Source organism: Mastigoproctus giganteus, chromosome 1 (assembly GCF_048544385.1).
Source record: "Mastigoproctus giganteus isolate SK-2022 chromosome 1, ASM4854438v1, whole genome shotgun sequence".
Lineage (NCBI taxonomy): Eukaryota > Metazoa > Arthropoda > Arachnida > Uropygi > Thelyphonidae > Mastigoproctus > Mastigoproctus giganteus.
The window spans coordinates 80240130-80259228 of NC_143575.1; the positions used below are offsets into that span (position 1 = coordinate 80240130).

Below are 19099 nucleotides of genomic sequence, written 5' to 3' on the forward strand. Positions count from 1 at the left end.
TATGAGAACTCATATAATGTAAACTCTTAAGTTAAATGTGCACTTTTCTTTTTTTAAAAAGCTGGAGGCTTCATTGTAATTCCCTATTTTTTCCTCATCTCAGTTTTTTTTATAATGTCATTATCAACATCAATGATGTGCTTCTTTTAGGAAAATTTAAAAATACAGGGAAACTGCTTAGAATGCAAAATTTTAACATTTGATTTTTTTTGGCAGTTTACTACACAGGTCTTAGAGCAGATAATTTCTTTTATACTTTTAAGTTCCAAATAATTAATCGTCTACCAGTTGTTTTATGATGAACTTCTATTCACACAAAAAAAATAATAAATAAATAAAAAATTCTGCCAAAAACTGCAAAAAGACAAGCAGGAAAAGGACATCAAAACGTATCATAAACACTGAAGATGTCTGGATTGCACTTTAAAGTTTTCCACAAAACTCAACAAAACAGTGTTCAAAAGAACTGCAAATGAGTCAATCGAGTGCTATAAAGAATCTTAAAGGACAAAGTTGAAGATTTTTAAAACTAGATTACTGCACGTAATGAAGGAAGATAATCCAAATCAACGAATAAAATTTTGAGTGGTACTGTCATAAAAATGGCAAAATCAACAGTTTTGAGGATGCCATTGTTTGGTCAAATGAAGCAGCATTCAAACTAAATGAACCTTTGAATCGTCACAATTGTTTACTGGATTGGTGAAAATTGTCACCACATCTTGCAGAAAGCTGTTTACTTGCCAGGAAAACTGTATGGATGGGAATCTCCTCTTGAGGAATTATTGGATCTTACAGATTCAGTTGCACTGTTATTGTCAGGTGAGACGAACTACCGGCTACACAATAGAATCACCTCATCTAATTCACTTACCGGTAAAAATAAAATGTACCACCTCATATCACTTCTCCGTGATATGAAATTATACCTAATCATACAATGTCTTTTCAACAGAATGGTGCACTTCCACAATTTCAAAATACTGTCCCCAACTATCTGAATAGGAAATTTCATGGACAATGATATTCAGGGGATGATACTAAACATGAACAGTATCCTTCTGGGCTGATCTTTGAAGAACCTTTCCCTCCCCACTATTTTTGGAGGGAGATAGTCCAAAACCTTACTGCTCTGATGCAAGGCTAATAACTGCACTACAAACACCTAGCTAGCATCATTCGTCGTCCTTTTCATTCCTCTCTTGAATGAAAACAATACAAACTCGGTTATCCGAAATGAACTAGATAACACGAAAATGATGGAAAAGGAAGAGATATCAGGAAATTCAGGAGTGTCTATGTCACAGAATGCTCACAGTGACGACCCAGTCATAGTGGACTGTACGAGGACACTGAATCCACGCAATCTGGAGCTTCCATCTCCAAGAGGAAGTACAAGAAATATATTGCACCAAACACTGATAGGGAGACTCACCCCCCACAGTGAAAACAAGGAATCCACAGAGCAAACTGCCACCCAAAATGACAAAGCCTCAGGAAAGCCATGAGGCAAACCACAAGAGACCCCTATAGACCCAGCTTTCCCAGAAAGAACTGCCCTGAAGAGCCTCTTTAAGGAGCCAACCAACAGGATCACCACTGTTCTCCATTTTCTTCCAAATGGAGATCATCTCCATTTGGAAGAAAATGGAGACCATCCTGGTACAAACCCAGCTCAAGAATCAAATTGCCACAGCAAAATTGAAGGTCCTCCAAAACAGTGGGGCAAACAACATGCCACAGCACGCTCCCACTTACAGGTGCTGAAGAACAACATCAATGCTACAATAGAAACTGTCCTGAAGGTCGGACTGGAATAGCCCCCAAGAAAACTCTGATCACCAAACTACACCTAGTAATATTGAAACCAATGTCAAACAAAATCCACAAAACGAGTGAGGAAGTGAAACAAACAGTAATTGAAAAGCTTGAGGATGACTTCAATCACACAAAGATTAGATCTGTCAGAAAAACAAGAAACATTAGATTGGTTTGGTTTGATTTTTTTTTTTTTTTTTTTTAGGAGCATTAGCAACTAAGGCCATATTGCTCCGGGGATATGTGGTGGTCATTCCCTGACCTTTCCACATCCTCCGTATTTGGTGGTCACGGGCTCAAACCCCGGTCTAATCAAGAAGTGTGTGCTACGCACTGCTGCTCTTGCCCACCTGGCTACGGAGGCACCAGAAAAGTTGAAGTTATAATACAGACTGACACAGAGGAAGATCTATGGGAAATGCTACAAAATTCTAAAATATCCTCCTTAGGCCTGATAGCTGAACAGCTGAAAGAAAAAGGGCCAAGCATACTAATATTAAACATCAATAAACCCAGAAGAACTTATGAAGGAGATCTAAAACCAAAAACTGCTGTCAGCTACCCGCCGGCGAAAAGCCATGACAACATATCATACCAAGGTATAAAACGAAGTTCAGAAATGGAAATTCTGCTAACTGGATCATTGAACCATCTCTGGCCAGTTGGAGAATCCTAAGCCAACAGTCCAGAATTTATGTAAACTGGGGAAGCCACCGCTTCAGAGAGCATGTGGCTGTTCCCAAATGCTTCCAGCGTTGTCACTTTGGCCACACGACTCACACCTGCAACAATCGCAACCCACTTGTGGCCGTTGTGCCAACACTGGGCATGAATATAACAACTGCCCTAAAAAAACGGAAACTCCGGTTTGTGCAAACCGTAGGGCCACGAAGCTGCCATCAGATCATTCCATCAGGGACAGTAAATGCCCAGTCTACATTCAAGCCAAGGGTGCGCAACAATTGAGAATCAATTATGGAGAGTAATAACAACTACTACATGTTAAAGGCGAAGATAGCACAACACAATGTGCAACACTCCAAGGCGGTCGTAGCACAGATAGTTAAGAAAACAAAAGAGAAGTTAGACAAACTTCTTCTTCTACAAGAGTGCTACACACATAAATATCAAGTTAGAGGGTATCCACTACAGTTTAAAATTGTCCAAGTGGATGGTGACACTCCATGAGCTGCCATCGCTGTTTATAATCCTGATCTCACTGTAACTAAGATAAGACTTATGCATGACCTGGGCAGTCTGCACCCATATAGCATCGTCCCCAGGGGAATTTTACGTAGTGTCCATCTATGCTCAACCAGGAGAAGACATACTCCCTGCAATACAATATCTTCAGAATCTGCAGTAACAACTACCAAACACCAAACTTATATTAGGCCTTGATGCAAACTGCAGATCACCTGCCTGGCACAGTGAGACACCAAAACAGAGAGGAACAAACAAAGGCCAGCACCCAGAGGAGTACATATCAAGCAGTGACCTATCCATCCTAAACAGAAAAAAATCAGTCAAGCATCTGTGTCAGTCAAGCACTATGTGGGAAGCGAATATTAATCTAACTCTAGAAAGCCATTCCATAGCAAGACACCTCTCTCCTTGGGAGGTACAACAACACTGGGCCACTTCAGATCACAGTGTTGACTTACAATCTCCACAGATCACTTCAAACTCAACATGTCACATGACTTCTATTACCAAGATTGGAAACATTTTAAGCAGCTGCTGATAGAGAAAGCAGAAAACTTCCATCCCAATGAATTCAACCTAGATCGTCATCAGCGAGAGGTAACAAAACTAATCACAGAAGCGGCAGATATAGCCATCAAAAAGAAGACTCCTTCCCTAAAAGCCGTTCCTTGGTGGGCGCCAGAGCTCACAGATCTCTGGAAGGGGGTAAATAGCACCTGCAAGGCATTTCAGAGGGCGCATATATCCTGGCCACAGGCAGAGGTCGATGTACTATGTCAACAGTACCGTGAGGTCAGAAATGACTACACAGCTAAAGAAAGAAAGCCTCATGGGAAAACCTAGTAAATACAGAAGGAAATGCTGACCCCTGGGGAGTGGTGTATCAGGTCATCACAAAAAACTCCACAGAGGGGAAGTCATAATGGCAACCGAGATATCCTCTATAAATTCTCTACAGCCAATATCTTGGACCATATCTTCCTTCCTGCAACCGAGCTTCAAACCCCAGGAACAAAGAAAACTATGCAAGGACAATAACTCATACACAACTACGGCTGTTGAACCTCCCTTCTCACCAATGGAGCTCAGCATAGTGGCAGAGAGGATGAAAAATAGAAAGACCCCTGGTATAGATCAAATCGGGCCCGAGATGCTCAAGATGGCAGTAAAAACTATACTGAACACAATATTGGAACTTCTCAACTGATGTCTCTCGGTTGGCCACTTTCCGGCCTCGTGGAAAACGTATCTTAAAAAATCCGACGAAACCACAGGAATGTCAGGGTCGTATCAATGCTGTCAATCTTCAGCAACCTCTTTTAGTGCCTTCTCTACCAGAGAATCGAAAACCACTTCCAAGAATCAAACCTCATGTCGCCTAATCAATAAGGCTTTAGGAAGGAGCGCTTGGCTGTAGAGGCTCTGGAAAATATTACTGAAAAAGCTAAAAACTGCAACACAAAATACTTCCTCCTAATATTGATTGACTTGGCAGGAGCCTTTAATTCTCCCTGGTGGCCTGCTGTTCTGGCAAGGTTCTGGAAGGCTCATATCACAGGAGATTTATATCGATGCCTCAAATCCTATCTTGAAAACAGGTGAATCACTGTTACCACTCCATATGCCTCTGTTTCTAGGCTGGTCCACAGGGGCTGCCCTCAGGGATCTGTCCTGGAGCCGCTCTTGTGGAACCCAGTCCCTGACAAGTTCCTTAATATGGATATTCCAAATGTTAAAACCCAGGCATATGTTGGATGACCTGGTTCTGATGCTGCAGGCTGAAAGCCGGGCATGACTGGAGACCACAGCAAACCGAGCCACTAGCAACCTGTAAAAATGGGCTAGTGCAAATCTCCTCAGATAAAACAAGTTCAATACTTCTCAGAGTATTTCTTGACTCTAGAAGACCTCTGCAGATTAAGATAAAACAGGAAAACCATTAAGTTGCTAACAGAAATAAAATACCTCTGAGTGATACTTGAAGAAACCTCAGCTTAACATCACATCTCTGCTACCTGAGAACAAAAATAAGATATGCGAGCCGGCCAGAGTCACCAGGAAAGACTTGGGCCTGAAGAAGAGGGGCCCTTTGGGTCCTCTATAAGGCATTCTTTATCTCAGCACTAGCACATACAGCTGAGGCCTGGTACACAGAGACTAGCAACAGCTGTCAACAAGAAAAAACTGGAGATGACACACCGATCGATATTACTCATAACGACACGAGCTTGCTGCACTGTGAGCACCCATGCACTCCAAGTCCTAGCAGGATGCCTTCTCCTGGACTTGGAGATTGCATGCTGGGGGTTGATATACCAACATTCCAAAGGAAAAATAGGGTCTGTGGTGAATCCTATCCTATATGGGATAGGATTCACCACAGTCCCAGCAAATTCCAAAACCGTGGAGAACATACAGATTGCACAACAAGTGAAATCACTATGGCAAAATCGCTACACCACACTAACAAAGGCTCCATTACTAAGAGGTTTGTACTGGAAGTCTAACAAGTTTATCCACTCTCCCCAGCCTGGTTTTCACATGGACTCTAAAACCATCTACCTATTGACACGGCTCATTTAGAAAGAGACTATATGACTTTGGAATCTCAACTATTCCACAGTGCTCCTGTGGACAGGAGGAGTTCTGGGAGCACCTGGTTTATGAGTGTGACCACTATGAGGACCTCAGATGTCAACTAACACCAAGATTCACTCTCTTCTTTGAAACCAGGAGAACATTGTTCTGCAAGAGAAAGAGATCTATAAAACCACACTTTTTTACATAAAAACTGTTCACAAGACAATGGACCCTCCCCTCCCCTTGAGTGGAGGTATCCCAAAAGTTCAGAAATAGGATAATCAATCACAAGACAACAGCCATCCCTCAATGGCCCAGAGTAACAGAAACACAACTAAGACCTGACTAAATTCAGAGAAACCCCTCTCTAAGGAATAACAGAAATAATGCCCAAAAGATACTCCTGATATTTCGCACAGGATCAGGAACTGACCCAGGAAAAACTACACACCTCACTGGAATGGACCCTCAACCCGTGAGGCAACCAGGATCTGGTTGGGCCACCTTAGTGACAACGAATCTTATACAACCTACATGGTCCAAAACAGGAATGAGACTAGTATACTGCTTTGAAAAGAAACCCACTGATAAAGATCAGGCAGTTGGTCTCCCTCTTGACCTCCTAAGCAAATGACAACAGGAATGGATTTCCAAACTAAGAGGCAGCCAGGTGTGTTAAGGTTGACTTTCTAAGCAACAAACTGTTATGATATGACTGGACCAAAACATGGAAAAGAATTTACCACAGACAAAGGAAACACACTAATAAAGACTGGAGGTAGGACATATCAGGGTCTTCCACTGTGACTCAACTCGCTCAGAGATACCACAGAAGACCAGAAGAACCTTATCTCGCCTTGTTGAGCACCTTGACTAAAAAACATCCAAGGTGGTCATATGACTCATCATAGAGTTTCTCTCTTGAACGGTGCTTTCTTTCCCTTCCCGTGGAAAGAGGGGCTTTGCCCCTCCACTCCTCCCCCAAATCTCTTCCCTCTGGTGGAGCACAGGCCTGCTCCACTGCAAATGTGGGCCCATCCTTTCTATCGGCCCATTACTTCCTTTTCTTCCCTCCAGTCTTCAGCCTCCCCCCTTTACTGTTGACTTTTACAGTGTTTTCAGCCCTACGCATCCAAATTTAACTACATCAAAATTTCTTGCCCGACCCATTTAGGCATTATAGAAAATATTATTTCAGCATATAGCCCCTTGCAAGCTTCTTCTAAATTATCCTAACAAATGCTAATGCCTAACTGCAAACTTTATTTTTTTTTTTTTTTTTTAGGTCCTAGCCACTGAAATCCCAGAAAAGTAGGTGGCAGTACCTGCCAGAGTACTATATATATTATAGGTAACACCTGGCCAGCCTCCCCGTGGCACGGTATGGTAGCGTCGGGTCCCATTAGGGGCCCAGTGGCTAACAGGCAGGATGAAAAAAAGGGCACAACATGCTACATACCACATGACCCATATACTTTTAAATCCCTGGCTTATCCGATACAATGTACATAAGCGGAGATGGGAGAAATCCCAGGAGCCGTTAGACCTAAATATACCTATATTCTCCAAGGTTTCTGGACCTTGGTCCCTTAGATTTTTTTGTGTGGGGGATACCCAAACGACAAGGTATATGCTCAAAAACACTGGAGGATCTGTGGATAGTGTTACAAGAAACATACAGAATTCAATTGACTTACGTAGGAGTGCCGAAAAAGATGTCATTTATGCATGTTTGCTGGAGGAGGTTTTTTTTTCTTTCTCTCAAACATTTTAAATGAATTTTTTTTTAAATAGAAGCCAGAGATGTAATTCAGCTGTTAAAGAACAAAAGTAATTAAATTTATTATCATTCACAAAATTATGGATTGTTAAATGTCTACATAATTCCGACGTGACCTATATTATTAAAAAATTAAAAGAATATAATATAATATATTTCATACTATTAGTTACTTCTGTTTTTCAGATTAATTTCAAAATTTGGCACAGCATGTGAAAACTGAAACTACTTATCTTGTTTCCCACAGAGTAGTAGCCAACTGGAGAGAATATCAAGCTTCGTTTTCCCATCTTTACTACGAAAACAATAATAAATCTTCCAAAACTACTAGGATAAGACTGTAGCTGTTTAGTGAACCAGTGATAGAAGAAAAACAAGTAACCAGAAATTACATACAAACAGAGCATTGGTGCTTATCCAGTATCATGCCACTCATTGAGAAAAAAGCCAAATAGTTGTTAAAATAGTGACAGGTCACCTGAGGGATTCTTAAATACAATTTCTTTGTGAAAACCATAAAAAAACACTTCAGAAATTATTGCAGTAACAGTTTGACTACATTCAGGAAGGTAGAAAAAAAAAATTGGATTATGTAGGAATGAGAACATTTTCCAGGATCTTCTGTCACACGATCCTGTAAATTTTCATAACCTTCCATTGCCACTGGATTAAGAAATAGTCAAATTTTAACCTCCCCTAGTTGCAGGAGTCACTTGTAATAACTGGAGCAATAAGACATATCATTCAATAGTGAAATGCAATATTATAAATTAGTTAACAATTGGAAATATAATTTCTTATTGATAAAGCATAGAAACTTAGAACTCACATCAGAACTTAATATGCCTTCAAAGGCAACTCAACATATATCCTACCTATATATAATCTTATCCTAAACGCACATAAATATGTCATCCACAATAGCAATACCAGTTTAAAATTCTTGAAACATTCTTTGTAGGCAACAGATGTAACCTCTATTTTTAGCATATACTCAGAAATGGAAATGAAAGGGTGAGGTGAACTATAAGGCTAAGCAGTAGGATCACCTCATCTAATCCACTTATTAAGAAAAGTGGAATGTACCACCTCATATCGCTTCTCTGTGATATGAGGTGGTACTTATACAACTTGAATACCAACAAGAGTTATTTAGAAGGTAGTTTTACAGCTGAAGATGAACTTCACAAGAAAGGCATTCTCTTCTCTTCTTCTAAGCAAACAGTATTTTATAAAACACAACTCAAGCCATATCCTGAAAGGGCTTTCGATGGCTAAATCTGGTATAATTTAGAAACCAGCCATTTCTGCAGAGAAATAAGAATGATAATTTTGGGAATGTCCAATTCAGGGAGTGGTGTATGTTGACTTTTCAGAATTCATTCTCTGTGGGTAAGCATGTTACACTATAATATTAACTAAAACTGCCAGTCATTTAAAGAAAACAATAATGACACTATATAACAATTTTTCAAAAAGATTCTATTCATTTGCATTGCTAGGTTTCCATATGAATTTGGATATGCTAATTCTGAATATGACTTTAGTTTTGCGCAACACGGGTTTTGCGCAACTTCAGGTTTGCCCAGAAAAGAAAAAGTAACAGGTTTATTAAAAATGTTTTTAACTTCTGTAGAGAATAGTATATTAACCTTCTTAGCTAGAAGGAAAGAACAAGCTAAAAAAAAACCAAAAAACCCAGCAAATTAAAAACCTACTTCAGGTTAATCAAAAAATTTTCCTTAAAAATATACATATAAATGTTATTGGCATTTGTGGTTAATGTGATCATCTCTTTTCCACTGACTGTGTACTGGTTGATTCTCTCTCTCCCCCATGCTTTTCACTGTCACCATTTGAAAAAATTTGGATGAGAGTACGTGACTGACATTCAATGTTTCATTTTCAGTCACCTAGTTCTTTGTACTTTCATTTTTAATGTTTATCAAGACAGCCATTATACAAGTTGAAACAACTACCAGGCATTTTTCTCAGCATCATTCACTTTGACTTCCAGTTCTTGTGAAGCCAAAATTTACTTAACTTGTGATCCAATAAATGCAGTCTTTTACTTTTGCATCATATCATTTTAGAAACAGATTGTATATGTGATACATTTAAGCATCACATATGATGCTTGAATGTACAAAACCAAATGGGGGAGGGGGGGAAATCGCTCAAAAATTTGAGCTTCTAATGCTGGGAGAAACAGTTTGAATTAGCTTAAAACAGATAACACTGATGATTAAAGAAATTGATTAAATGATTAAATTCACAGCCCTCAGGTTACAACAATGGATCAGCCTGAAAGCATAATTCTTACATTTATGTAGGAACAATGCTTTTAATTAATTATGCTTATAGGTTCTTGCCTATAGTTGGTATCATATTTCTATAAATCCAAATTGATAGACAACTCCTTGAATATTCTAATTATTGCATTTGGGAACAATGCATTTAGTGATTTAATCCTGTTGAGGTCAGAGCAGTGGTGTGAGTTGTTCTTAAGCAATCCAATCCTACAGGGATTCTCCAGTGGATATATTCCCAAATATTAATGTGATCCTGAATCAGGGCACATAAGCATAAGTTAATAAACATTTTCAAGTTGCCAATTCTTATTCTGTGTGCAATGGGTGTAGATAAGATTGCTTCACAGTATAGATTTTCAGATGGTTTCTGGTTCGCAAGACCATCTATTAGCCCATTTCAGAACACAATATTCAATAGACCAAATTTTATTGTGAGAGGATTTAGGAGCTGCAGACCAAACCAGAGAGGCACAATGGAGAACTGATAACAGACAGGCATTAATATACTTAGTTATAAAGGTCTTCTTGTGTGCGATGGGAAGGAGATCCATTTTTATTCTAAAATGCTTACTTGCTGTGCAGATAGGAAATACAGTCTGAAAAGGAGCTTTGAGTCAAGTATAATATCTAGAATATAGGAGAGAAGGCAAAGGTGAGTTGGTATCCATCAATAATGTGGCTGCAGCCACATTATTGATGGATCATGTTTTTATCGATGGATCACGTTTATAACTACTCAGCAATGCCGAGGAGTTCCTGGATACAGGGGAGGCACAAAAGATGTCAGCATACAAGCTTAAACAGGGGATGTTTTTAAAAGAGAATTAAAATGGCTATGAAGAAATAGGTTTCCTCCTTGTGAAATTCTGCATTACTTTGTCTAATGACTGTCTTATTATCTGCTGTAAAGAATAAGTATTTTAATGACAGAAGCTGTTCAAGAAAATTAAAAAAAACATTCCATATATTCCACAGTGACTCTTAAAAAGGAGTAGACATTGAGTCTGTACTGCAGCAAAAGCTGCAGTGAGATGAAAAAAGATGATATGGTCTGTTTGGTGTTCTACACAGAGAGGATTTTCTGGGACTGCACACAGGTGATTGTAGAGCAGTCATTCAACATATAGTGAATTGATTTCAGGCTACCCAGAGAAGCTGTTACCTGTGACTATTGCTAGAGAAACAGGAAATGTGTTTTGTATAGAGGATAGGTGGAATAAGACCAGAGTATGTCAGCCAGATCAAAAGTTGATGACGTGCTATTATCTTATAAGGGTGCAAAAGGCGATATCGTTGTATACATTGGTACTAATGACATTAGGGGTAGGAGATCTGAGAAATTACTAAAGTAAATCTCAGATCTTATTGGATTAATTTTATTACTGGAGTCCATCAGGGTTAATTTATGGAACCCGCACTGTTTTAAAAATATTTATTAACAATACTGGTGAAGGCATATCAAGATTAATGTACAAGTCTAATAATGATTCAGAGGTTGGCAGTATGGTTAATGACAGGAACAAAGGCATGCTACTGCAACAAGGCCTAGAGAAATTATGCAAATGGTTGGGAAGTGGCAACTGAGATTTAACATTGTAAAATGCAAGATAGTGCATATGAATAACAGTAATTCCAAAATAATATGCTAATTGGTGGTAACATGGTCAAGGTAAGGAAGAAGAAAATACCTAAGTAATTGTACAACCCGACAAAATTCTCTGAGTAGTGCAAACAGGACAGCCCATGGGGTTCTGTTATATGGGAAATGGAATTCTAATTCATTTTGTAACTTTGAACACTTCTTGTTTTGCAAACTCCTTTATATCGATCATAAGATTTATGCTTAGAATCAGTTGTTCTAAATCATATTCTTTAAAAACTGACACAGTCTCCTTACACACCAAGCATGCTGCTCTTTCATCGCACTCAATGAACAAATAGCCATCAGTCCACCTTTGATTAAAAACATGACACTCCATATCAACTTTCCTCTTTTGGTATATTTTTAAGGATAATTTTTGAATTCAATACAAATTAATAATAATTCAATATAATGAACAAGCCATATCAAAAATAGTAGAATTTCAAAATATGAAAAGATTGATGAGTGCATAACTGTATTTATTATTATTATTAATAGCCATATGGTGCATATCCAGCTTAGGACCCTGGGTTTGCCAAGCCATACTCACCAGATGATGAATATGGGCATACTCCTGGGGTTAAATGTACATGTTTGATACAGTTGAGCTTGATGCCTCCATGCCTGTAGATGCAGTGATGTAACTCTCTAAAATGCTGTTTTAGTTCACTCTCCGCACAGGCCATATAAAAATTACTTGAGGGCTGTATCTGGCCCGCAGGTTAGACACCACTGATGTAAGGTAATAGGCCACATCTTGAACACTGCATACAGGTTTGGAAATATTGTTTTATAAAGGATGAAGATCCCTTGTAACAGGTGCAGATAAGAGTAACTAGATTAGTTAAAGGCATAAAGGTATTCTTACCAAGAAAGACAGTTCTTTTTAATTGCAGCACTCAAAATATGGGCATTTGTGAAAAGAGAGCTGATTAATATGTTTAACATTTTAAATAGGATAAGTAAACTAAATGGTGATGGCATCCTATTTCTTTCTTGGATGATACACAGAAAGGGAAAAATTTTAAAATAAAAAGGATGGTTATAGGATAGATGTGAAGACATTTTCTTTCAGCCAAATTTACACCTGGAATTGGGTAATTTGAATAAATTCAAAGACGGAATGGATAAATTATATTATTAGTCATGAGGAGATACAAAGTGATGATGCATAAGCTTGCTTCTTTGCATCATTTTGCCACAATTAAGTTATTTACAACACATCAACATAGTAAAGCACCTTCCCAAACACTACAAAAATAAATTATCTTATCTCCATAATTTGACAATAGTTATTATTATTTGAAGCTTGGTACTAGTCAGTATTGATTGTTGCAAGTTTCAAGTATTGACTAGAAATACATTATATTCTATATTAGAAGTACTGAATATAGTATGTGTCTGTAAATATCATAAATAAGTGACAGTTTAGGGGGGAGAGAGAGAGAGAGAGAGAGAGAGAGAGAGAGAGAGAGAGAGAGAGAGAGGAGAGAGAGAGAGAGAGAGAGAGATATTCTCACCTGAATGTCTGTTTTTGCTCCAGTTAGTAGTAGCCAAAGTAAGCAATTGGTATGTCCTCCCTGTGCAACAAGGTGAAGTGGTGTCTGGTTAAACTTTGATGACTGAAATTCAGCTCCAGATGATGATAAAACAGAAAATACTTTACATAAGCAGTCAAGCTGAAATCGATGCCATTTTATTATTATATCGTATGGTAACCATTGCAACTTTTAAATCATATTTCAAGAAATAAATTCTGAATGTAAATATTATTAAATTTTAATTAAGTTTAGTTAAATATACATTTCAATCTCTCACAGTTAGTTATTTCACTAACACCAGAGGTTCTCAAAGTGTAGGATGCACTCCCCCAGGAGGGAGTGCATCCTACATCCTACACAAAAAACCAAATGCTTGGTTTTTTGGGAAGGGGGCTTTTGTTGTTATCATGAAGTACTCTTTTAATGAAATAAGGACAAACCATTCCACTAATAGTAGGTATTTCTACTATTTAGATTATATTTCTTTGAGATTAAATGTATTGAAGTATATATATATTAATTTTTAAAAGTATATGTATATTCATAGTTAAATTATGTCCAATCTGGGGGGAGGGTGTAAAATTTATGAAAACTTTTAAAGGGGCTGAGGGCATAAAAGTTTGAGAATCTCTGCACTTATTAAAGGTTTAAAAATTATTTTGAGCAAAAAGTAACTTTAGTGAAAACTAACTTATGATGCTTGCAGGTGTTTTTTTTTTATATATATATATTTTGCCATCTCACTGAATAAGTTTCTTAAATAAAAAAAGCACTACTAAAACTGCTAATGAAACATATGAAATGAAAATTACATTTATCCTATTTTTTTGAAACATATATTAATTATCTAAAACATCTAAATTTCAATAATAAGTGCATTTCAAAATTTGTATCAGATAATTTTTCACGTCTTAATTAAAATAATGATTTGACAGCACTAAACATTCTTTCTACATGTGCCAATGATGGTAGCCCTGCATTGTAGCATAAAAATAGACATTTCACAACTGCAGAGATTTTTTTGTGCAGTTATTATAACTGAATAAAATAGTAAGTTCCATATTTTCATTGTCAAAACCTGTTTAAAAATGGGGGACAGAAAAAAAATCCTTTATATTTTGTTTCCCCCAACAGTTTTAGGGAAAGATTTTGGATTTACTACTGAATAACATCTAATTCTTCCATCAGTAGTGATTTATTTTCAGCTCTGTTTAGTTCAAACTTGGGAAACACAGCCAATGCAATGAAATACTCTTTTTTGATTGAAGCACTTTGCAAATATATACACAAATCTTTATTGTACAAAAGGATAAGTAGAACAACCATTCAGAGTGAGATGCTAGGGGTTTTACATAAGATACACATAATTATTAAGTTGCACAAATAGATAAGAATTAAACAATAAAAAAAAAAAATTCATATTTAAAATAGCATTTCATAAGGGTTATACATACTGCTTCAAATTCTCAGAATAACTTGCTTGGCATCTGGTTATGTGATAGTTTTCATGATATATTAGGACAACACCATCACTTCTGTCATATCTTGATTTACTAAAGAATTATAACTAGCAACACAAATAATGGAGCCAAGGTTTCTTTTGTGATTAAGCCACATTTCAACTATACACAGTCATATTCAGCACATAAGAACAGGGTCAGAATGAGCCTTGCACATTCTCTTCAGAGATGAATTGATTGATGAGCCCCTCAACATATACTCCCTCTTATCGTATCTGGGCAGAATTGCAGACATTTTCAAATTCAATCCTAACTCGTGACTTTTGCCAACATTGTCCTGTACTTGTTAAATAAATCCTTAGATCTCTTATTCTTAATATCATGAGTGCCAACATGTACAACACTATCGCCTTCTGTGCCCTTAAAAGATTATATATGCTCTTCAACATTATCTACCTATGCCCTTGGAAGACATACCCTGGTCCTATTTCACCTATCCATCTTGCACAACATATTTCCTGTTTCCCTGACAACAGAGACGCTGAAAATAGCATACCCTGTGATGAATAGCATATCCTGATTACTGTAATTAACCATCCTGCCAACCTTTGTGTCACCTGCAAACATAGACATCTGGCCTAATATGCCTCCATCAATATCATTAAAAAATACTGAAAACAACAGGCCAAAAACTTGGGGATTCACTAATAATATTTGTCTAATGTTTGTAAGAAGAGAATGTTTGTAAATTGTCCTTAATGCCACATTGCTGCAATTTGTACAGAAGTCTTTTATGTGCAACAGCATGAAAAGTTTTTCTGAAATGCAAGTACACAATGTCAGAATTATTTTTTGCATCCAGTTACACTGTTATTGCATCATAACATTCAATCAGAATGGTTAGACAAGATCCCCCACAGTATAATTGCATTACTGTCTGTATGGGTCTGCATTCATTACTACTTAAACCAGTGGCTCCATTATTTTCCCTGGAACAGACGTCAAGTTCACAGGACTGTAATTACTCATGTCACCCCTCAATCTTGCCTTTGTGAATTAGGGATACATTTGCACATCTCAAGTCCATATGGACATCACCTGAATCAAAGAATGTTCTCATAATTATGGCTAAAGGTTTCCTAATCCATTTTGCTGTATCCTTTAATGTAATTGGATAGATACTATTTACCTCATGTGCCTTTTTTTTTTTTTTTTTTACATTTAGTTTCAACAATTTCTCTTCACACTTTTGGCTGATCTCCAGAATATGGATACACCCGAGTCACATCATTGTGGGCATGGTCAAAGAACGGAGTTATTGTCTGGTCAAGTTCTGTGACTTGCTGATTACTGGGAATGCGTAATTTACCTCATTTTGTGTTTCTGATTGTTTTATTGGATGCAAATTCACTTCTGATTTTTCTGAATTTAGTGGGAATTATTGTGCAAAATTAATGCAAAATAATCATGCTGTTGTTTAGTTGTCTTGCTGCTCTTGGCTATTGTGTATTATTGTTTCAAAAGAGGGATGTAAGACTAATTTGATACCTTTAGAATACAAGTGTTTTTAGTGTGGATATTTGATGAAGTGTAAAGTTGCTGGCGTAAAGTTGTTTCTTGACAATTTTATTTTTTTCGTAGTAACTATGAGTTGTTAGTATCAGGTTCTCTTTATATTAGCAAGGGTGTGGGGACAGCAGCCCCCATAAAGCCCCCAGGGGTATGGGGGTGGCAGCTGCAGAACAACAACAACAAAAAAAGCATTTCTGTTGACATGCATGAGCAATTGTCTAGTAATGTACAGGCGAGAAGAATCAGTGTTTGTATGTGGTGTCAATTTTTGTTGTTTAAAAAAAAAATTGCCATTTTGCTGTTTCTCTTTCTTCATTTCAGCTCCGACATATTATGATGTCACGTGACATCCCCCAGTAACATGCAGGTGAGGAGGAGGGGGGGGGGAAACTGTGAGTAGGAGGTACATTCACTGGTCTATCACTGCCTTCTTCCTCTCTCTTTCTTGTCAAGTACAGGGTTGTACTGATGTTCTGGAGTATAACATCACCTTTCTCCGTTATCACAAAATCATTGAGTTCCCTGTTAGATTTTGATAAGTTTCTGGCATTCTCATTGCTAAAAAAATTCCTCGCGTGAATTAGATGCAAAAATCTATTCAGTTTGTCAGCAACCTAATGCCATAATTTGTTTAACTGTTCATCAACAGTTAAACAAATCATATCCAGTAGACCAATGATTCATTCCCTTCCTTCTTATTGACACACGTAAAAGCTTTGCTGTTATTTTCTGCATTCTTTGCTAGAGACTTCTTTTAATCCTTTATCTTGCATAATCTCTTTTGTGACTTAGGTGCAAACAAGTTTATGTACTGTAGGCAACTACATTGGCTGATAATTTATATGCATCCCAAGCTGTATTCTTCTCTACAGAAATACACCAATTGAAGATGGAAATAAGAGAACTAAAAATTTGCTAACTTGAAAATTAATACAAAATTCAGAATTAATTAACCCCAGGGGCTCACATCTGGTGGGTATGGGCTTGGCACAACCAGGGTCCTGAGTTGGATATAATCATTCTTCTCTTTCTTGGCGATTCCCTTTCTCTCTCTCTCTCTCAGGGAGACTTGGGATTTTTTTTTTTTTTTTTTGGCTGGTGCAGCATAAGCCTTAGGCTTCCTTGCACCATATAGCTGATAGTAATAATAAATCTGGGCCAACTTTGTTCATTAAAGGTAGTTTCTTAAATTCTTAGTTTCATCTCTAGAAAAGGAAATGGCATCAATGGGCCAGCAATAGGCATTTTCTGGTCAGTTAATATAATCTAAAGTTCCAGAGGGCAACTTGAAATGAATAATAAAGTTGAGCAATTCCTGAAGATCACACAGATGGGCCTGCACTTTAAGTACCATTCTCAAGAGGTAAGAATTTTTTTTTTTTTTTTGCTTTCTTTCTAAAGATTTTTTGTTGCTTTTTAAAAGCAAAGGTAAGTTTGTCATCCCATCATAAAATTAAAATTGAGAACTGAATGAAATGTTTGCAGTAAATGGTGTCTGAAAGGGAAAATCACATAAGACAAAAAAAAAAAAAATACCATTCATAAATACTAGGTCCAGGATCCCAGATTCCCCGGTAAAAGTTCATATGCTGACCTACCCTTACTAGGTTAGGTTAACATTTATTAAGCATCCACACGATTCATAAGATTAGTAGAGTTAATATCCATAAAGTTAATCTAACCTTATAAATATTAACCCTAGTAATGTTAGACTAAACCCATGAATATAAACCCTATAGTACAAATCAATGAGTCGAACATCATAAAGTGAAATTGTCGAGCTATTAACTTATACAAAAAATACACAAGCTCGCCTTAGCGTTAAGTCAGTTAGCTCACTATTGTCTCATTCAGTCCCTCAAGACATGTTAATGTGATGACAAACAGATTAATGAATCGCATAAGATGTTTACACAATGCGACGCAGTATACATACCTTCCCGCTATATGCAGCCCAATGAACTGGAGTCCAAAAATTTAAAGAATCTTCTTGAAACAACGAGTACTGCCCAGTTTCAATTAATGCAGACAATTCGAGAAAATCCCCATCACGACACGCTCGATGTAATGGAAAGTTCATGCAGAACTCCGCAAGAGTCTTTGAATTTCGATTATCATCATTACTAATCATATTAACATCTTTCTCCATTGTTTTCAAATGACAATAATTTTAACCAGCGGGTGCTGTAATACTTCATACACTCAAGATAACTAGGTCTCAATAAAGGAATCCTACAATGTTAAATAACATTTGGCCAAATTCATTGCCAATAGTATTGGCACGAAACTACAGTCAGCCTCTGGTAAGGAAATAAACTGTCATTGTTATTGATAGCTTAAAGCTAGCAATTCTGAATTTCAACATGTCAATATAACAGAAATACAACGACACAGCCATTCACGCTACACTTAAAACTACATAATAATGTTTCCTTATTACAGCAAAAAGAAACAGTTCAACACATAATCGTTAACACCACAGAATAGTAATAGTAATATATTAGCACAATGGTAAAATCTGAGTAGTAACTATACTTCTCTGTGAGTAAAATATTATGAGCAGTCCCTGCTCATGCTGCCACCTATAGTCTGATTGGTTTTATATTCTAGCTCCTTATACTGAAGCCCGCTTTTATGCATGCGTTTTGTATCGAGCAACAGCCGAAGGCAAAATGCCCGTTCTATAAATCACCGGGAAATGGATCATTTTATGCTCTGTTTACGTTGCTGTCGTGTCCTACAAAACGCCAGCGGCAAAAAGTCGAGCGAATTTTCTAAGCACATTATGTCTAATTGGTCCTTTTATGCAAACACGCAACTTTTCTGTCGCGCGCTGTCTAGACATCACTGCTTCCAACCACTCTGTCGGATTTAACCTAATCTTATTTTTTAGAATTAGAGTTATTGCCAACATTTCCTGTGGAGAAAATGACAAGCTTTGCACCAAATCTTGCCTAGCTTGAATCGTTCCTTAGAATTTGACCACCAGCTCATCAAACGATACTACAGACATTCTAAAATAATTAAAAAGCTTGTCCCTGTCGTACCTTAATTTTCCGTAGATACGAAATTCCACATCTAGAAATCTAGCACTGCTGATGGGATGAACAGGCCATCTCCTTTTCCATCTTTTTACTGCAATGAGCCGATACGCAAAATATATCACGCACAGATCCATCTTCCACACT

At 37.4% G+C, this 19099-nt stretch overlaps 1 protein-coding gene across 1 annotated transcript in view; it reads right to left on the reverse strand.

Annotated features, from left to right (window-relative positions):
* Positions 1–18391, reverse strand: part of LOC150090923 (uncharacterized) — a 57045-nt gene extending 38654 nt beyond the window's left edge. The window contains exons 1-2 of the mRNA XM_090380687.1: positions 17848–18391; positions 12859–13017 (exon numbers count right to left, since the gene is read on the reverse strand). Of these exons, the coding sequence (XP_090236813.1) occupies positions 12859–13017; positions 17848–18060 (372 nt within the window). The 5' untranslated portion in view covers positions 18061–18391. The remainder of the gene's footprint in view (positions 1–12858; positions 13018–17847) is intronic.
* Between the last annotated feature and the right edge of the window lie 708 nt (positions 18392–19099).